Source organism: Corapipo altera, unplaced genomic scaffold (genome assembly GCF_003945725.1).
Source record: "Corapipo altera isolate COAL_440 unplaced genomic scaffold, ASM394572v1 78, whole genome shotgun sequence".
Lineage (NCBI taxonomy): Eukaryota > Metazoa > Chordata > Aves > Passeriformes > Pipridae > Corapipo > Corapipo altera.
The window spans coordinates 7,481,271-7,498,262 of NW_020884904.1; the positions used below are offsets into that span (position 1 = coordinate 7,481,271).

At 40.4% G+C, this 16,992-nt stretch overlaps 1 protein-coding gene across 3 annotated transcripts in view; it reads right to left on the reverse strand.

Annotated features, from left to right (window-relative positions):
• Window positions 1-2,095: 2,095 nt before the first annotated feature.
• KCNQ1 (potassium voltage-gated channel subfamily Q member 1) overlaps window positions 2,096-16,992 on the reverse strand; it is a 341,395-nt gene continuing 326,498 nt past the window's right edge. For all 3 annotated transcript variants that reach the window (XM_027651383.1, XM_027651382.1, XM_027651384.1), the window contains one exon: window positions 2,096-3,689. In XM_027651383.1, the coding sequence (XP_027507184.1) occupies window positions 3,489-3,689 (201 nt within the window). In that variant the 3' untranslated portion in view covers window positions 2,096-3,488. The remainder of the gene's footprint in view (window positions 3,690-16,992) is intronic.

The window sequence follows — 16,992 nt, forward strand, 5'->3', positions numbered from 1 at the left end:
ACTGAGTAAACACCGAGAGAGGGGCCAACCCTGTCCTAAGGAATTTGTGGTCTAAATAGACAAGCGGGCTGAGCGCATGAGGGGGGAAACAGATGTGGCCAAACAGGTGAAATGACTCGCCCTGAGGTCACACTGTAGATTAACACAGATGTCAGGCACAGTATCTTGAATCCCAACACAGTCCCCTAACTAGGAGCCCATGCTCTTCCTCACCACCTCCCTTGCATATATCCTCCCCCACCTCCCATGAATCTTTCTTTTTGCAAACTTGCACAGTTGTCTGCCTCTGCTGTGGGCTGAGGCAGGGTGAGTTTTCATTACCATCTTCAGTTGGGCAGCCTCATGTTTTGCCTTGTCTCCTATTCACGGGCTTCCTTCCATATCTGGCATACCATTTGGCATTCCCCTGGTAGGCTGGGGAAGCTGAGTCAGCTACCATTTTTAGATGACTTTTTTTTTACCTGACCTTTATTTTTTTCAGGCAGGGATGAGAGTCCAGGTCTAACTTACACCAGCCTTGAAATACAAACTGCTATTGAGCTGCTCTAAGAAAGAGACTTCTTCTGCAGCCTCACATGCTTTTGTTTTAACACAGTTCTCAAAAATGGGGTAGAAAATTATTAAGTCAAGGCTTGGCCTGCCTTACAGCTTCCTTTGCTCCCCTTCAAGCTATTTACAAACACCTCCTATCCCAGCAGAAACAAACACTCACGGCATGCTGGTCCAGCGTTTAACTGTTCAGCTCGTCTTCCTGCTGCTGCTGGTCCACAGTGCTCTGCAGAAGAAAGATGCTGAGGCACCTGCTTCCAGGAGAAATCATTGAGGTATGAAGCCCCAGCAGGGAAGACAATTCCAGACCCATCCTCCAGGCAGAGAGGTCTGACCTGTCTCTGGTGAGCACTTGAGGGTGGCTGGCTCCCGGAAGCTACGTGGCAAATTTGGATGGCTAACATCCTTTTCAACTGGGAAAATGGATCATCTTCTTTCTCTTAGGGTGGGGCAGATTATCAGATTTGAAGTAGCAGGTCTCAGAGGTGTGTACTGAAGTGATCAGCTGGACCCAGGTGAGGAATCACTGACCTCACAACTTGCTACTAGCCTTGAAAACCTGTAAACCGCCGTTATTCCAAGGATTCTGATAACAGTGACTTTCAGATGGTTATAGACCAACTGACAAGAAAGGGAAGTTGTTTTGCATTAAATATTTGCTATGCCAGACTGTTATCACCAAGACTAGCTGCCAAACACAGAATGGAGGTATGGTCTTGGGAACAAACAGGTAGGAATGGACACATTTTCTGGCTAACACAATGCCCCCAGAAATGAACAGACCTGGCTGCTTTTAGCCAGGCTGTATGACAACCTTTCTCTCCAAAGTAATCCCAGCCGATAAAGTCCTGATTTTTTATTTCTCTAGTAAAGAATTAGCAGAAGGTTTTACAGTCATGCATTGCAAATAAAGCACCTGTACACTGTACACTGAGAGAAAGAAAGAAAAGTCAGCAGCTTTCTTGTGTGTATCAAGTGTCTGGATTTTAGAATAACCAGAAGACATGGTACTCTTGTCCTGTATTTTATTAGGAAATTAACAGGCTGATTGATAACCTGAAATTACATAGTGAATCTCATTTAAAAAAATGTTCAAAATCATGAGAATAATTTTGATTTCTATGAAAACATAATGCCCAGATACAATTCCTCTTTATGCCTGTAAATTTCCACACCCTTAACATTTATCTACTGAACAACTGTGAGGCTGGATAATTGTAACAGAATCCGTAAAGTTAAATACAGGATACTTTCTCTGCAGTCCAAGTGAAAGAGATGAAATGCTGAAAAGAAAGCCCAGAATGTGAGCAGCACTATGAGAAGGTTCCCTGTGATCTCATTCATTATGTGTCAGTATTTCAGATTGCTCAAAGATATCACAGACTGGTAATGTTAACTGCTGTTCCAAGTTATGAGGCTTTAGGGCAGATGGAGAGGGGGAGAGACACCACTGTGGGGTACAGGCTCTACAGTGAGAGAAACAGGGTGTACTGGATGTGTATGATGCTCAAAGTATGAGAGCTGATAAACGTCTACATTTCTCCCTTTTTGCCAGCAGTACAAGCTACCACCACTACCACATTGGACTAAATAGCTTTTCTTGACACTCTGTCATCTTTAAATGCTTCATGTTCAAAGAAGGGCTGATATGATTCAGGTGCTGACTATCTGCAAGGGCTGAATTTCAACCTTAGTAATCACAGACCAACTCCTGCTCATGTTGTGTATGTGAAAAGTCACCCTGAGCCAACACTGTTGGTTTCACTGCAGCTAAATGAAATGTTGGTTTTGTTGCACATGGGCTAATGTGGTTCAGCCCCACAGGTTGTAGCTGAGGCCCTTGGTTCTCTAAATAAAGAGCTGGCACTTTTCAATACCAAATGACTCTTGTGGGGAGTTGGATTTCTCAAGACATTACTCCGGAAACCATTCAAATTGTCATATATTTTGTGTGGAGGAGAGATGCTTCCCTGAACTGGGACCTCGATTCCTGAGAGGATTATGGATGTTCTGTAAGTGGCCAGCTCAAGCACTTGACCAGCCAAGTCCAGTCACTTCAGCCTCTTGTATTATTCTTGGCCTCTGTAAGTTAAAAACCAGTAGATTTAAGAAGTAGCAGGCCTTCTTTTTAAAATGCTATGTCAGGACAAGTACATTCAGATCATGGTGGTTTTTTATTTATATATAAATTCTTTGGCAACAATTTTCTAGAAAGCAGAATAATTTTTTGCTATGTAATACTTTATTGTCTCTCCATGAAAAAATGATATCTTAGAAAATCTATATCACTTTCCACTATAAATAGTGTTTTTTCAGATTAAGGATTAGTTCCTCCCTGAAGAAAAACAGATTTTAAAAATCTGGTCATTATCTCATAACTGTTTATGTAGTAACATTAAAATAAAACAGAAAAAGAAAATCATTCAGTATGTGGTTTGTTATTGTCTAGAATGTTAGTGTATGTTTATACAATAAAAACAACATAAGTTATCCTAGTTTGTTTTAAAAACCTTAGTAGTAGAAATATATTGCTATCTGCAGATTCATAAACAGAATGCACTTTTTCCATCTAAGTTCAAGTATTATTAGAATATTATTATTACTATTATTATTATTATTATTGAAGGAGCTCTAAATCCTTGCCATTTTGCCTGTCTTGACATCATTTTGGTCTTTCTGAGAAATAAGAAGTTGTGATCATTTGTTCATGAACGAAATCAAGGTAGAGCTTCCAGAAATTTTGCCTGGTGGAAGACAGCCTGGCAATCCTTTGGCTACTATGAGCAACTTTAGAGGAGCATATTTGAGACTATTGGTAGAGATACAGTAGTCACGTGCTTTCTTGGTTGGCAGATGGACTTAATTTCTTCCAGGTTCTCAACAGTCAGTCCCATTTAAAGGAGAAAGGCAAGAAGAACCCAGCCCAGACTTATACCACATCAGGATATGTCATCTTCGTTTCTTCTTGGTACTGTCAGTTGCTCATAGGTCGGCAGAGTGTTGTTTGGGAGAAAAAGATCTGAGTTGACATTGTTGCCTCTCTGAGATGATCTGTTGTTCCCTTGATCCCCCTGCTGACGGGAAACCAGATGATGCAGCATGTCTGTAATGAGGTTCAGCTTCTGGTCCATTTGTGTAACCTGCAAAGGCAAAGGGGAGCTTTGTTTAGTAGCAGCATGCGAGAAAATTGCAACAAACCAGGTGATACACATGCAATAATAAAATGAAAGTTTTCTTAATTAAGATCACAACAACCTCTAGGAAGATACCACAGATTCACAGTTCATCAAACAGATAATTAAAAATTTAATGCAATAGGTCAGAGTTGGATGAGGACAGCCTTGTTAATACTCACCTCTGGTATGTGCTTTGACACTCATTTTATACCTGGATGAACATATGACAAATGAGCTTCTAAAGAGATGTACTGCAATAGAGAGCTAAGTCCCAGAACTGAGTTTCCGTGGGTTTTTTTGTTTGTTTTTGTTTTTGTTATTAGTGTCTATATTTTTTTTTGAAAACATGACAAACTTCTAAGCATGCTTATATGCCTTAATTTTATCAATATGCTCTAGTAAATAACTGCTTGACTTGCAGTGATGAAATCAATCTAAGCTGGGACTGACTGATGCTCTTTGATACATTTGGGCCCAATTACCAGCTCAGGCCACAAGATGCCCATAGGTATTTTTGCTGCTGTGAGCATATGGCAGCTGTGGTCTCTGGCAAGGGCTGGGAGTGGGGCATGATTCAGTTTTATGCTCTCACTGTGTCATGATCAATGACATGATCCCCATCAAGACAGAAACTAAGAATTCTAAGATGGTGTAGTGGGTTGACCCTGGCCAGATACCAGGTACCCACTAAAGCCACTCTCTCACTCTCCCTCTGCAACTGGACAGAGGAGAGGGAAAAAAAACAGCTAAGAATTCATGAGTAGAGTAAAGAGCTGGGAGAGGTCAGTGACTGATTACCTTCACAGGCAAAACAAGACTCAAAGTGGGGATAGTACATATATTTATTACTAACAGGATAAGAGTCAAAGAGAGAGAAATAAAACAGTCTTAAAAAACACCTTCCCCCCATCCCTCCTTCCTTCAGTGTTCTCCCCTCCTCCCCCCCAGTGGTGCAGGGGGACGGGAACGGAGGTTATGGTCAGTTGTTGTTTCTGTCACTGCTCAGGGAGAGGAGGCCTTCCCCTGCTCCAGTGGGGTCCCTCCCGTGGGAGACAGTCCTAGATGGACCTCTCCAGCATGAGTCCATCCCTTGGGCAGCAGCTCTTCCCAAACTGCTGTCCCGTGGGTCACTCCTCCATGGGGTGCAGTCCTTCATGAATGAGCTGTACTGATGTGGGTCCCCCACAGGGGCCACAAGTCCCACCCAGGAAAAACCTCCTCCAGCATAGGCTTCCCTCTCCACGGGCCGCAGGTCTCCAGCAGGACCCCACTCCATCCTGGGCCTCCCATGGGTCCACAGCCTCCTTCATGTTCCCACCTGCTCCAGCATGGGCTCCTCCATGGGCTGCAGGTGGGTCTCTGCACCCCGATGGTCCTCCATGGGCTGCACTGCAGGGGCACAGCTGCTCCACCATGGTCTGCACCACGGGCTGCAGGGCCTCAGCTCCGGCACCTGGAGCACCTCCTGCCCCTCCTTCTGCACTGACCTTGGTGTCTACCTTGTTATTCCCATGTTCTCACTCCGCTCTTCCCTGGCTGCACTTTCTTCCACGCAACAATCTTCTGTTCTTGAATATGTTATCACAGAGGCATTACTATTGCTCCTAATTGGCTTGGCCTTGGCCAGCGGCAGGAAGTCCGTCCTGGAGCCGGCTGGCATTGGCTCCATGGGACAGAAGAAGCTTCTAGCAGCTTCTAACAGAAGCCATCCCTGTAGCCCCCTCCTGCTACCAAAACCCAGCCACAGAAACCCACTACAGATAGCCGAAAACTAATTTCTTAACTGGGGAACTCCAGGTGTTCAGCCTGAATCCATAATGCCCATTTTCTTCTGCCTTAGACAGAATCTCCTCAAATTATTTAATGCCTCTTTTTTTTTTTGTTTGTTTGTTTTTTCTGCTGTTTCTTCTAATCTTTAGAAGAAAATGTAATGAAAAATCAGATACCTAAGACAAGTTAGGTTGCGGATGCTACATTTGGCGTACATTTGTGTTATTCAGAGGAAAAATGAGAATTAAATGTTTCTACACAGATTCAGTCTCTGGTTTCTTGCATCTTCCAGTCAAGAAGTAACCTGCATCATCCTTTTATCTGGCATGGGAAGCCTCCTCTCTGTGCAGACTCCAGTGTACTGAGCAAGATATCCCAAGGGGAAGATGGGCACTTCCAGCTTCAAAGTCTTGCCCACTCTCTGATCCTTGGCATGGCAAAAGCATTGAAACTGGGCAGTAAGATCCTGCCTTATGGCCCCCCACTCCCTTTTGCAAGCCTAATGAGAAAGCCTTGATTTTGCCATTGCAGTCTCTGACCCATTGATCCACAGGGATTCTAAAACTTAGAGTAAATTCTAGGCAAAAAGATTTAGTACATTTTAAAAAGGGAAAAGAACACAAGCAGAAAAAAAAAGTGATAGGAATAAATTGTTGCCTAAAATATCTGCTAGAAAGTAGTGAAAGGCACATAAAACCACCAGAGAGAGCACGAGTGGGAGCAATTTATATGTGCCTGGCTGTCATCCAAGTATCACACAGGATAACAAAAGACAGTAAGGCTGAGCAGAACATCAACAAACCTGTAGGATTTCAGCAGAGACTAAAATGTTTTTCTACCATAGAGAAAATGCTGGGTTTTTTTGAGCACTTTGTACAACTGCTGGAGAAGCAGATACAGTGATTTAGAAATATGAGGTGCCAGAGATTTATACTTTGCAGCTGGTTTTGAAAACATTAGGCAAAGCACCCTAGATGGTACATGAAACACTAGTAATTTTGGATGGAAATGGCTGTTGAAAGATGAGATTCTATGAAATGAGGAAGCTGAAGAACTCATAAGTTCAAGATTTCTAGAAGGAAATACAGATGGAAAACTGAGCAGATCATCAGGTTTTAATTTTAACACTATTTGTTCACTCCCTTAAAAAAGAGACATTTTGCCCAAATGGTGCCCATGCCCATCACAGATGGTAAACTTGTAATGGTCCAAGTGTGACAGTACAAATCAGTGGGAATGAAGTCTGCAAAAATACCTCATCTCTGCATCCCCCACTGCCCAGGTATCATTTGTGATCTGAGACAGCTGTGCTAGAAGAACTGCAGTGAAAGCCTGCAGACAAACAGCTATCTTCAGAATCTGAAGGACAAGTTTTTCTTCTGTAAGGAATGTCTTTTTGCCAATTATTCTAAACAAACTAGGGGATTTTTATATGTATATATTTCTTAATTTGTGATTCCAGGCTGGGATTACCAGAGGAAACACTGGAGATATATCTGGAAAATGTGCATTTATGAAACTCTTGCAGTGATGAGCTATTGAACATGACAGTAGGTTGGACTGAGATCTGGATAGTCCTTCAACAGCTGTGCATCTTAGTGATGAAGTACTGGAGAGAAGCGAGAAGTGAAAATTCTTGCTGGGAAATAAATTCCCAGAGATTATTGTCTAATTTTTTCTAGGGAACAAGGTCTGGCTGCTGCAGCTGTGGAGTGCAGGAGGCTCACAGAAGCAGAGGCAGAAGCTAATTGCTCTTGAGCTGAGCCATATGAGATTAAAAGCAAAGACCTTCGTCTTCCATTTTCCTGCTTGTTGGGGTAGGGCTCTAAAGCCACAAGGCTTTTGTGGAGGGAGGTCCAGAAAGCTGGTTGTGTTTAATTGTTGTTTAATCAGTTTTTGCTTTCCAGCAGAGCAAGTCATTTCCCTGGGGGTTCTGTGCCGTGAAGGGCTTGCTCCAAGACACACTGAAGTCAGGGGTAGTTTTTGGCAATCACTGGGGTCTGTATCAGTCTTGGACCAATTCACCAGTCCCAAATAGTAACATATTCTTTGGATATTACAAGAGAAGGATCAGTCTGGATTTCTGTACATTGATCTCCTTATGCTTCTTCAGGCTGCATCAGAAAAGATGACATTTGCTAATGAGGCAGCAGTGGGATGACAGGCTTCCACCCTTAGTTCTGCCAAAGAAGCATCTGCTTAAAGTATGAGATATTTTAAAAAGAGAAGTAAAAGCCACCAGAAGGCAACTTCTACTGTCATCACAGGCCTCTGATGTACAAGAATAAGAGGCTTCCTGGTGAACAGCCTTGCTTATTAGCATGCCCAATCTGCCTGTAGTCATCCAAACACACATCCTGAAATGTATCATTCACTTGTTTGCTAGAGAGAATGATACCCACTAGAAAAATGTCAGTGTGTGCAATACTCTTTTATTAAACTAGCTTTATGTACTTAGCACAAAGAAGTGTATCATCTCCCCTGAATCATGCTTTCAAACATATTTACTTGATTAGAAACTAGCTATAATGCCAGAACGAATAAAAGTAAAGAAAACAGAAAAACTGCTGATGTTGCTCTAATCTTAACTGCTTTGAACAACTCTGATCTCTGTACTTAAAACAGCAAACATTGTTAATTACATAGAAAAATGACTTAAGACTGATTTGTTTCCTTTAGGAAAAACTAAGTAAGCTCTTTGTAGATGATTTATGTTTCATTAGAAGCATGATGTTTGGATGATCAAATTCTTTACATGCAAATAATTTCCTTTGTATTTCGCAGTTGTTGGGGAGAGGAAGCAGTGTTTGAAACTTCAGAAATTACACACCACAGTTATTCCTAAATCTTACCAAAATATTGTATGAATACAAGATTTTTCCATCCTCCGAGATAAGTAGTTTTGTTTTTTTAAAAAAAAAGATCCAAGGATCATAGATTGAGCACAGATGGGGAGAAGTAGATTTAAACAAGTTTTGAAACTAGCTCTTGGAAACAAATAAAATCCCATCCATGCAGTGCACTGAGAAAAAAAAACCAAACCAACAACCAACCAAATCTGAATCAAACAGCTCTTCACAAAGACTGAAAGGTTAGCACACAAATCTTAAATGACACATAACGAAGAAATGTAGCTGTGTCACAGAAGAGATTTTTCTTCTCCCTGAAACACCAGAGAGGCCCGTGACTACTCTGCACCACACTACATCAGCAGTGATGATGTAGTTGTTAAGAATCACAAAGTCCTCTTAGGTCATATTTTTAGGAGCAGCAGTCCTCTACAACTGGATATAAACCACAGAACCAGAGAATGTCCTGGATTGGAAGAGACCTTAAAGATCATCTACAATCCCCTGCCATGGGCAGAGACTGGTTGCTCAGAGCCCCGTCCAACCTGGTCTCTAACACTGCCAGAGATGGAGCATCCACAGCTTCTCCGGGCAACCTGTTCCAGTGCCTCACCACCAGCACAGTACAGAATTTCTTCCCTAATATCTAAACTAAATCTACTTTCATTTTGAAGCCATTCCCCCTTGTCCTGTTACTACATGTTGTTATAATAGTCTCTCTCCATCTTTCTTGTAGGCCCCTTCAGGTACTGGAAGGCCGTAATTAGGTCACTCCAAAGGCTTCTCTTTTCCAGGCTGAACAATCTGAATTCTCTTAGCCTTAGTGACATGCTTTTATAAAGGTATCAACTTTTATAAAGGTATCAAAGGCATTCGAGGAGGAACTACTGAACAAGACAGATACTGTTCTTGTTGAGAAAACAAAATAATTTATCAATTATTATTATCTATTTATCTATTATATTTATCTGTTAAAATTCCTCAGATCTTCACATTACATTAATTTGAAATGCCCTGTAATTTTAAGCACTTATAACAAGTTTGTCACATGATTCTGAACATAATATGTAACAATGAATTTATTTCCTTGCTTTTAAAAACAAAACAAAGCAAAGCAAAACAAAACAAAAACCCAAACCAAACCAAAACACAGAAGCCCGAGTGGCTCCAGTGGCACCTGCAGAAGGGTCCCTTTGAAGCACCTCTGTAATAAGGACTAAAGATCAGCACTTTAGTCCCTATTTAGACCTATTCCCAAAACCAAATAGAGGAATTTGTCAGGAATTAAGGAACTGAGCAGAACAGTATTTTCAACCATGGTTATTCAGGATAGTGGGGAAGCCGAAGGATAAACTTTGGAGTTTGGCATAATTTAGGCCACAAAGACCATAAATTATTAATAAGTTATTCCAAATATTGCTCCATGATCTGGAGGGATCAAGGTTGATACATGATGCTGATTAAAGCTGTCTCATATTCCCTTCATTCTTATCCTCAAAGATTTTAAAAGTAAATATGAAGGGTAAAAATCAGAGTGCCTCTGGACAGAATGGTGGTTTCTATGTTCTTAACATGGTTGACTGATTAAACAGATTATTTGTCCTTAATCAAGAGGATTTTATCAGCACAGTGCTCACTCAGGGGATTCAGAGGGACTGTCCTTGTTCTCAGTAAAGAAAGCCAAGCGTGAAGCTGCTAAAGGAGAAGAGGGAAACCAGAATGCAAGCAATACTTGGCCAAATGAAAATGTGATAAAGGAAAATTTCATCTGCTTTTCCAGCATTAGACTCCCAAGTCTGCTACCCTGACTTATCTTGAGTAGTATTCATTCCTGAGGGTGCTGCTTTTTAGCTCAAAGTAAACTAACTTTTTGAGGCACTTTTTCAAAATAACTGAAGATGACTGGGGAGTCCTCCATGTATTTATCACTCCTGGTGACCTGTGACCTGTTAAAAAGGACCCTATTGCTCTGCAGGGTAGAAAACTTCTCGTGAAAAAAGTGATGCTTTCTTCGTGCATCTTTCCATGTTGTATCGAATCCCGAATGTGTTTGCTATTCATTACTACACTCAGTAATAAGCTAGCTTTATATTTCAGATGAACACACAAAAAAGTCCTTTCTGTTAACAAAATCTTCTGCAGGCACACTAATGATTCAGCTGAAAAGGCGAAAGGCAAAAAACATTCCAGAACTTATGATACCTGTTAATGGTGATGTTAGGAATGAAGGACTGTATCAGTATCCTGTATCTGTATTTTAAGTGGTACTCAAGAACAGTGAGCCTGTTCTGCAAGAAAAGGTTATAAGTCACATTTGTGACTTATAAGAGGTTATATAACCACTTATAAGAGGTTATAAGTCACATTTGTCTTTGGTGGGATCCTTTCTATTTAAGTTCTCCAGAATATTTGAGGAAGCTTCACAGAGCAGCTTCCTTGGCTCCTCTTCTTGCTAAGTCCCTACGTATGTTGGTATCTCAGTATTTCTAAAAGTTAATGCTTTAGTTTTGAGGGATCTGTGGACAGGAACAGGTATGATGTTAGGGGTGGTTTCTAGAGGAGCTCAGGGATAGGTAATGGAATCTGCACAGAGAATTTATTTTAAATATTTCTCTGTAACTATAATAGTGGCAGGAGAGACCAACAATTTCAGTATAAATAAAGAAAGTTTCTTTCTTCAGATGTATGATTCTTCAAAAATCATGGAATTTGTCTTCCTTCCATACCCAAGATCCCTGAGTCTTGCGAAACCCCTTATCAGAACTTCTGGCTTCAATGTGTTTTTTTTTGTTGCCAGAGAGTAGGCAGCAGTTTTGCTGGAGGTTATACACCAGCACTGAGGTGTTTGTAGGAGAATGTAATCTCCATGAAGGAAGATTTATTCTCCAGACTGTCTGTACTTTCTCTTGAGAGTTGGCCAAAGAAGAAACTATGCGAGCGGTGTCACGGGGAAGGATGGAAGAAATGGAGCCAGTGAGAAAACACTCTACTACAAGTTTGCTCATTGCTAGGAAAACATAAAGGCAGAGCTGCTGAGCAACAAAATTAACAGGTTTTGAGGGTTGCATGGACAAGTTTCTTTCTAGTCAATGAAAATATTATATGAACACTGTAACTGCTATCTTAACTGACAAATAAAATGAACTATTTTCAGACAAAAAGCATTTTTGGAAAGAAAGGGACTTGCTACACCCTGAGTTCTAAAATCAGCTCTCTTGCATAAAGCTCTGCTTTGAAATACTAAAAATTATCTGTTTTTCCAATAAACTGACACTGTTGTTGCTCTCATCTTGCTCTGTATTTTTATAGTAAAATATTTCTCTTACACTTCTCAAAAGTGTAAAAAACCACTACTATAATACTGCCCTTTTTCCCTGCAAAGAAACAAGTGGCAACAACAGATGTTATGCTTATGTAAGAGAACAATTCCTTTAAGATCTTAAAAATTATGAAAAATAAGTAGAAATCAAAAGTTACAAACAAGTTGATTTGGTTTTTACAGGTACCTTCATAAAAATTCTTTGTCTATAATTTGCTGCTTGACTAATGGAAGGAAGGTAAGATGAATACAAACCCCTCCTTCTAACAAGGAGGTTGGGAGGTTTCTGGCAAATGGGAGAATTAAGTTACAGTTAACTACATTTGCTCAGGGGCTGTTACAGAGTACAAGACCTCAACAGCTGGAAAGCTTTTAGGACAGTGCTTCTTTTAAGTGCTTTTTGTCTTTTTCTTTTCTGGGTTCCAACTGAAAGAGGGGAAATTTAAGCAAGGTATAGGAAAGAAATTCCTGTGAGGGTGGTGAGGCACTGGAACTCTGAGGTCACCCACAGAAGTTGTGGATGCTCCATCCCTGGCAGTGTCCAAGACCAGGCTGGATGGGGCATTGAGCAACCTGGTTTAGTGAAAGGTTTTCCTGCCCATGGCAGAGTGTTTGGAACTAGAAGATCTTTAAGGTCCCCTCCAACCCAAGTCACTCTATGATTCTTTTAGAAGTGGAGAGGATTCAGAAAGACCTGAGGGTAAAAAAAGTTGGAAAGGGATAACCTAAAATGCTACTAGTGAAATCAGAAACGAGGACCATGATGGATGTGGCTGGAGGAGATGGTAAGAAGCAGGGACTGGAAACATATGTCACTTCAGAAGGGAGAGGAGAAAACTGGTCTTAGTTCAGCACTTCTGTTGCTGTTATTAGCAACTTGCAAAAATATTTAGTTTATTTAAAGCACCCAAACTGTTGGAAATCAGCTCTTTCTGAGAGCCTTTCTTTAGCTCTAGGTGGAGTTTTGGACGATGAAGCCCCTCTGCTTGCTTATCACTCCCCAAGCTCCCAGGCCAGTCCTGCTGGCCTCACAGCACTCAGTGCGTGCCCAGATGTGTGCAGTGCTTGCAGATCTATCTGGCATCCAGAAGGCTATAGCCAAGCAATTAAAATTTGTGGTTGACTCTTGTTTTAGATAAATGAGAAGAGACTTAAAACACATGGAAATTTTCAAGTTAGAACAGTGTCCAAAATCTACAGTCTTTGGCCCAGCACTGCCTCAGGATACAGCATTTTTTTCTCTAAAATATTACAAAGGTCAGATATTTATTTTTTTAACACTTTCCTCCAAACTAACAGTGTATCAGTAGAGGAACAAGAGAGCTTGGAAGGCTTTTTACTCTTTGCATGAAGCCAGGAAGGTGAAGTTGAGGGCCTTGTCTCTAAATATAACTTTTATCAGAAATTACTAAAGATGATAAAATCCCCCTATCCTATTAACTGAATACTCTTATTTTTTCAAGAATTTGCTTATCTTCATTTACTGTAACCCCACCTTCAGGAAATAGTATCTCTTTGACCAGACACAACTGTCTTCCCTCTCTATTTAAAAATAACAAGTTGGCAAGAAGAAAGGGATTCTTTCCTTACAAGTGAATCAGTGATACCAAAAGTATTAGCAGTTAATGTATCTGCAAAAATCACTGGATATCCATCTATCATCATCATCATAAACAGCTTCCCAAATTCTGCTTAAATTGAAATCCAGTCTTACGGAGCATGTGAAACAGGTTTGAGGGAACAAGAAATATAGGGGAAATACTGATCAAAGAAAACAGGGAAAAAAAGCCCCTTATCTTTGTGCAAGAATTTGTTAGAGTTCCAGAATAAATGGCAGTCACGTACAGTTAGACTTTGATGATCTCTGTGGGTCCCTTTCAACTCAGGATATTCTATGATTCTGTGTTAGTGCAGCATATCAAAGCACTGTGTGAACTTGGATGCACCTATACAAAGGAACACTAAAGGAGATAAGTACTGTTATTGCCAGCACAACGTAGGGGAAACTGAGGCAGTAAAGTTAGTGGCCACCTTCAGATACACTAAGCATCCTTAACTTCAGCTTGGATGAGGGGCTCTAACAAAACCTTAACAATATTTTCCCTTGCGCTGGGCACATCTTCTAATCTCACAAAAAACTTCACAGTGCTCTCCTGGTTTTTATTATTGAGACAGAAGGTTGGAAAACTGATCGCTTTCTCATTCTCAATCACATTCTTGTTCAGCAAAACATACCCACGTTGGGTCCTTCTGGTTGAACACCCCGCTACCTATATGCAGATGAAAGACAGACCTTCTGTTTACTAACAGGCACTCGTATTTCAGATGCTTCAATTGCACAGATGTGAAGAAAACTCCCCGTGGTACTTGCCTCTGGAGGACCCTTTCTGCTGGCTTAATCGCAGCAGTACAGCCTCTGAAAATCACTCCATATTTTCATTGTCAGAAGTTTGGCTGTCAGATAGCAGCTTCTCCTAGCTGTAGATTCCTGTTCCCAGTGTGGAACAGTGGCATATTTACAACACTTTAGGGTTAAAAAAAAAAAAAAGAGTGGAAGACCCAATTGGCATAAAAATATGTCCAGAACTCTTCTCCACAGCAAAATAAAGCCCAAATCCTCCAATCCCCCTTGTCTCACCTCCCCATTAAAGAAAACAAAAGTGACTAATCTTGACCTCTCTCCAAAGGGGAATGTTTTGCTTCTTGAATCCTTGGCTCTGGCTCTTGTATGATACTGGGACTATGACTAATAACCTCTTACCGGAGTACTGCTGATAATTTCACCATTGAGTAGCTGTTCTCATTCTGGATCATCATAGTATGCATTTAAGTTGCCAAGATTTTATTTAAAAAAACCCCAAAGTATAAGATATACACTCATAATCCCCCGTGTTAGAAATACATTTTTCAGCTTTAACTGTTAGGTTTTGCCTGACAATTTTTCCTCCTTCCTCCAAGCTGTTATTTTTCAGATGCCTGCTATGAAATGGTTCCCTTTTTCCTTTCTTTCTCTCAAACACTTTTACTAATTCAAAACAGATTTGAGACTGCTGCTCTTTTTTAAAGCAAGTATGCCATGTATCATGTCGAGTTAGGTCAGCATTGCTTATGTTATGTTTCACACTTCACCCAAATGAGGCATCCATACTGCTTTTCAAAAGGAATAAAGCCAGACAAGGTGTGGTAGGCTTTATGGTTGGAATAAAAAGTGAGGTACATTCACAGGTTATGGATCTGACCTTGTGGTACGGCACAGGGAAGGGCACTTATCTGCCTGTTTGCTTAAAAAGTTAAAAACTAGGAAAACTTCAATTATTTTTTTAAAAAAAAGTTCTTTGGGGAGTTTTTTAGCATCCATAATCTACTCATTATTTATGATTTGATAGTCTCTATATGGGCAAAAATGGACATAAACTCTTTTGTACCTAAAATGAGCTTAAAAAATTAATAACCATACGATGACTTCTGCAGCAATCAAAAATGGAAGGTAAAAAGAGTGAGGGAGAGAAAGGGAGAGAAGCAATTACAACAACAGTGAGTTTTGAGATTCCCTGAGGGCTGCTGGTAATTAAACTAACGGCAACATGAATCTCTGTTTGATGTGGTCATGAATTTGTTTTCAAAAGAAAAATGTTTAAAAAGATTCTTTCAAGAGAAATTTTTAGATAACAAGCTCAGCATGAATAATTAGACCAGAAATACTTTGATAAATATTATTATGGAGAAGTCATTTATGGGCCATGGCATTGGAAGGTTAGAAATCCTAGTGATAAATAAGGTGGCAAGTTTGCATCCATTTTGAACACACAAAACCAGGGCTGTGTTCTTGTATGCTTGAGTCTGCTCCTCAGAAAAGAGGTGGCCTCTTGTTTTGCCATTGCATTAAGCTTTACAAAGACACAGATGCAAGACAGAAAATTTCAGTGGGAAAGCTCAGTGGAACGAAAGAAAACCACACACAATTCCAAAGGCACTCTTCATTCCCAGGGGCTGCACAGAGATCAGAGGTGAAATTTAGTGGTGATAAAAAGTCTGCGAGCCTACTCTACTCCCCCAGCCTTTCCAACCGCCATTCAATTCCACTGAAATCATATCCTTGGAAATATCTCCTTCAGAATACTCTAAAAATAAAACCACTTCCATTTTGTAGAAATGTAAGCTCCTAGCAAAACCCACTGAAATCCAGAGAACATGCAGGTGCTCTGCACCCTCTAAAATCAACTTGCCTTGGACATCCCAAAACCACATTTCATTCATTTACTGACCAATTCAAGAAGTGGAGGCACATACAATCAATCACAAGCCAGCAAATAACCAATGAGTGAACTAGAATGCAATATATTTACCAGTGGAAACCCATGTTTAAAAGGAAAAGAAACCACTTGTTGGCTGTCATGGCATTATTCATAAAGGCAAACTAGGAGATCTTATGGATACCAGGAGCAAAGCTACAACAAAGGCAACCAACTGCTAATGAAGAAGGGTTTTCAGTCAAATTTCATGGGTCATACAAAGTCATTACCATGCCTGCAGGAGTTCAACAGCTCTGCCAGTTGAATTCGGGTGAAATGAAGTGATTATTTTGTTATGCATTTTGTAGTTTTGGACATTTTTCTTTAAATTGCAATTTCTGAAGCCAACCTGCTATGCAAGAATATCAGGTTCAATTACCAGAGTTAACTTCTATCTAACATTATTGCAGAGGAAACCTTGAAAACAGGTCTTCTCTGTACACCAAGGTCTCAGAAACTAGAAGATTGATATCTGTTTTCTTTTTTTCTGCTTAAATACCACCTTATGGTTTTAAGCCAATTTCCTAACACTTTGGAGGCTTCATTCATTTTTGAAAACTAAGAGACAGATCATTTGGCTGCTACTGGTAACAAGTTCTGCATGGGTTAACTTTCCAAATTGCTTCCATTGCAGGTTTCCCTCTGGTTTTGAGTTAGTTAAAACTCTTAAAGCTCTTTTCCATAACATTTTAAGCTATAATGTCTTCAAATGTAAGCAAATGTTTCTGATAAAATAGTATGTTTGAAAAATTTAATGGATGACAAAGATAACAAAAAATTCTTAGTGCTTTTCTTTGTCAGTAACTTCTTCTAGGAATACAGCCAGGCTGGGCATTTGTTTGGACTGGTAAACTGTGACTCAAAAGTGGCTCTCTTGGCAGCATAAGCAACTGTTCAGTGGTGGAAGCAAAAGGCTCACAGTCTTTCCTAGCTGATTAATCATCATGACAGGCTTGAAGACTAAATGATCTGCCCAGCTCCAGATGTTAGCTGTGCATCCACCTCTTATTCTTCTGGTTCATAGGCAGTAGCCTGAA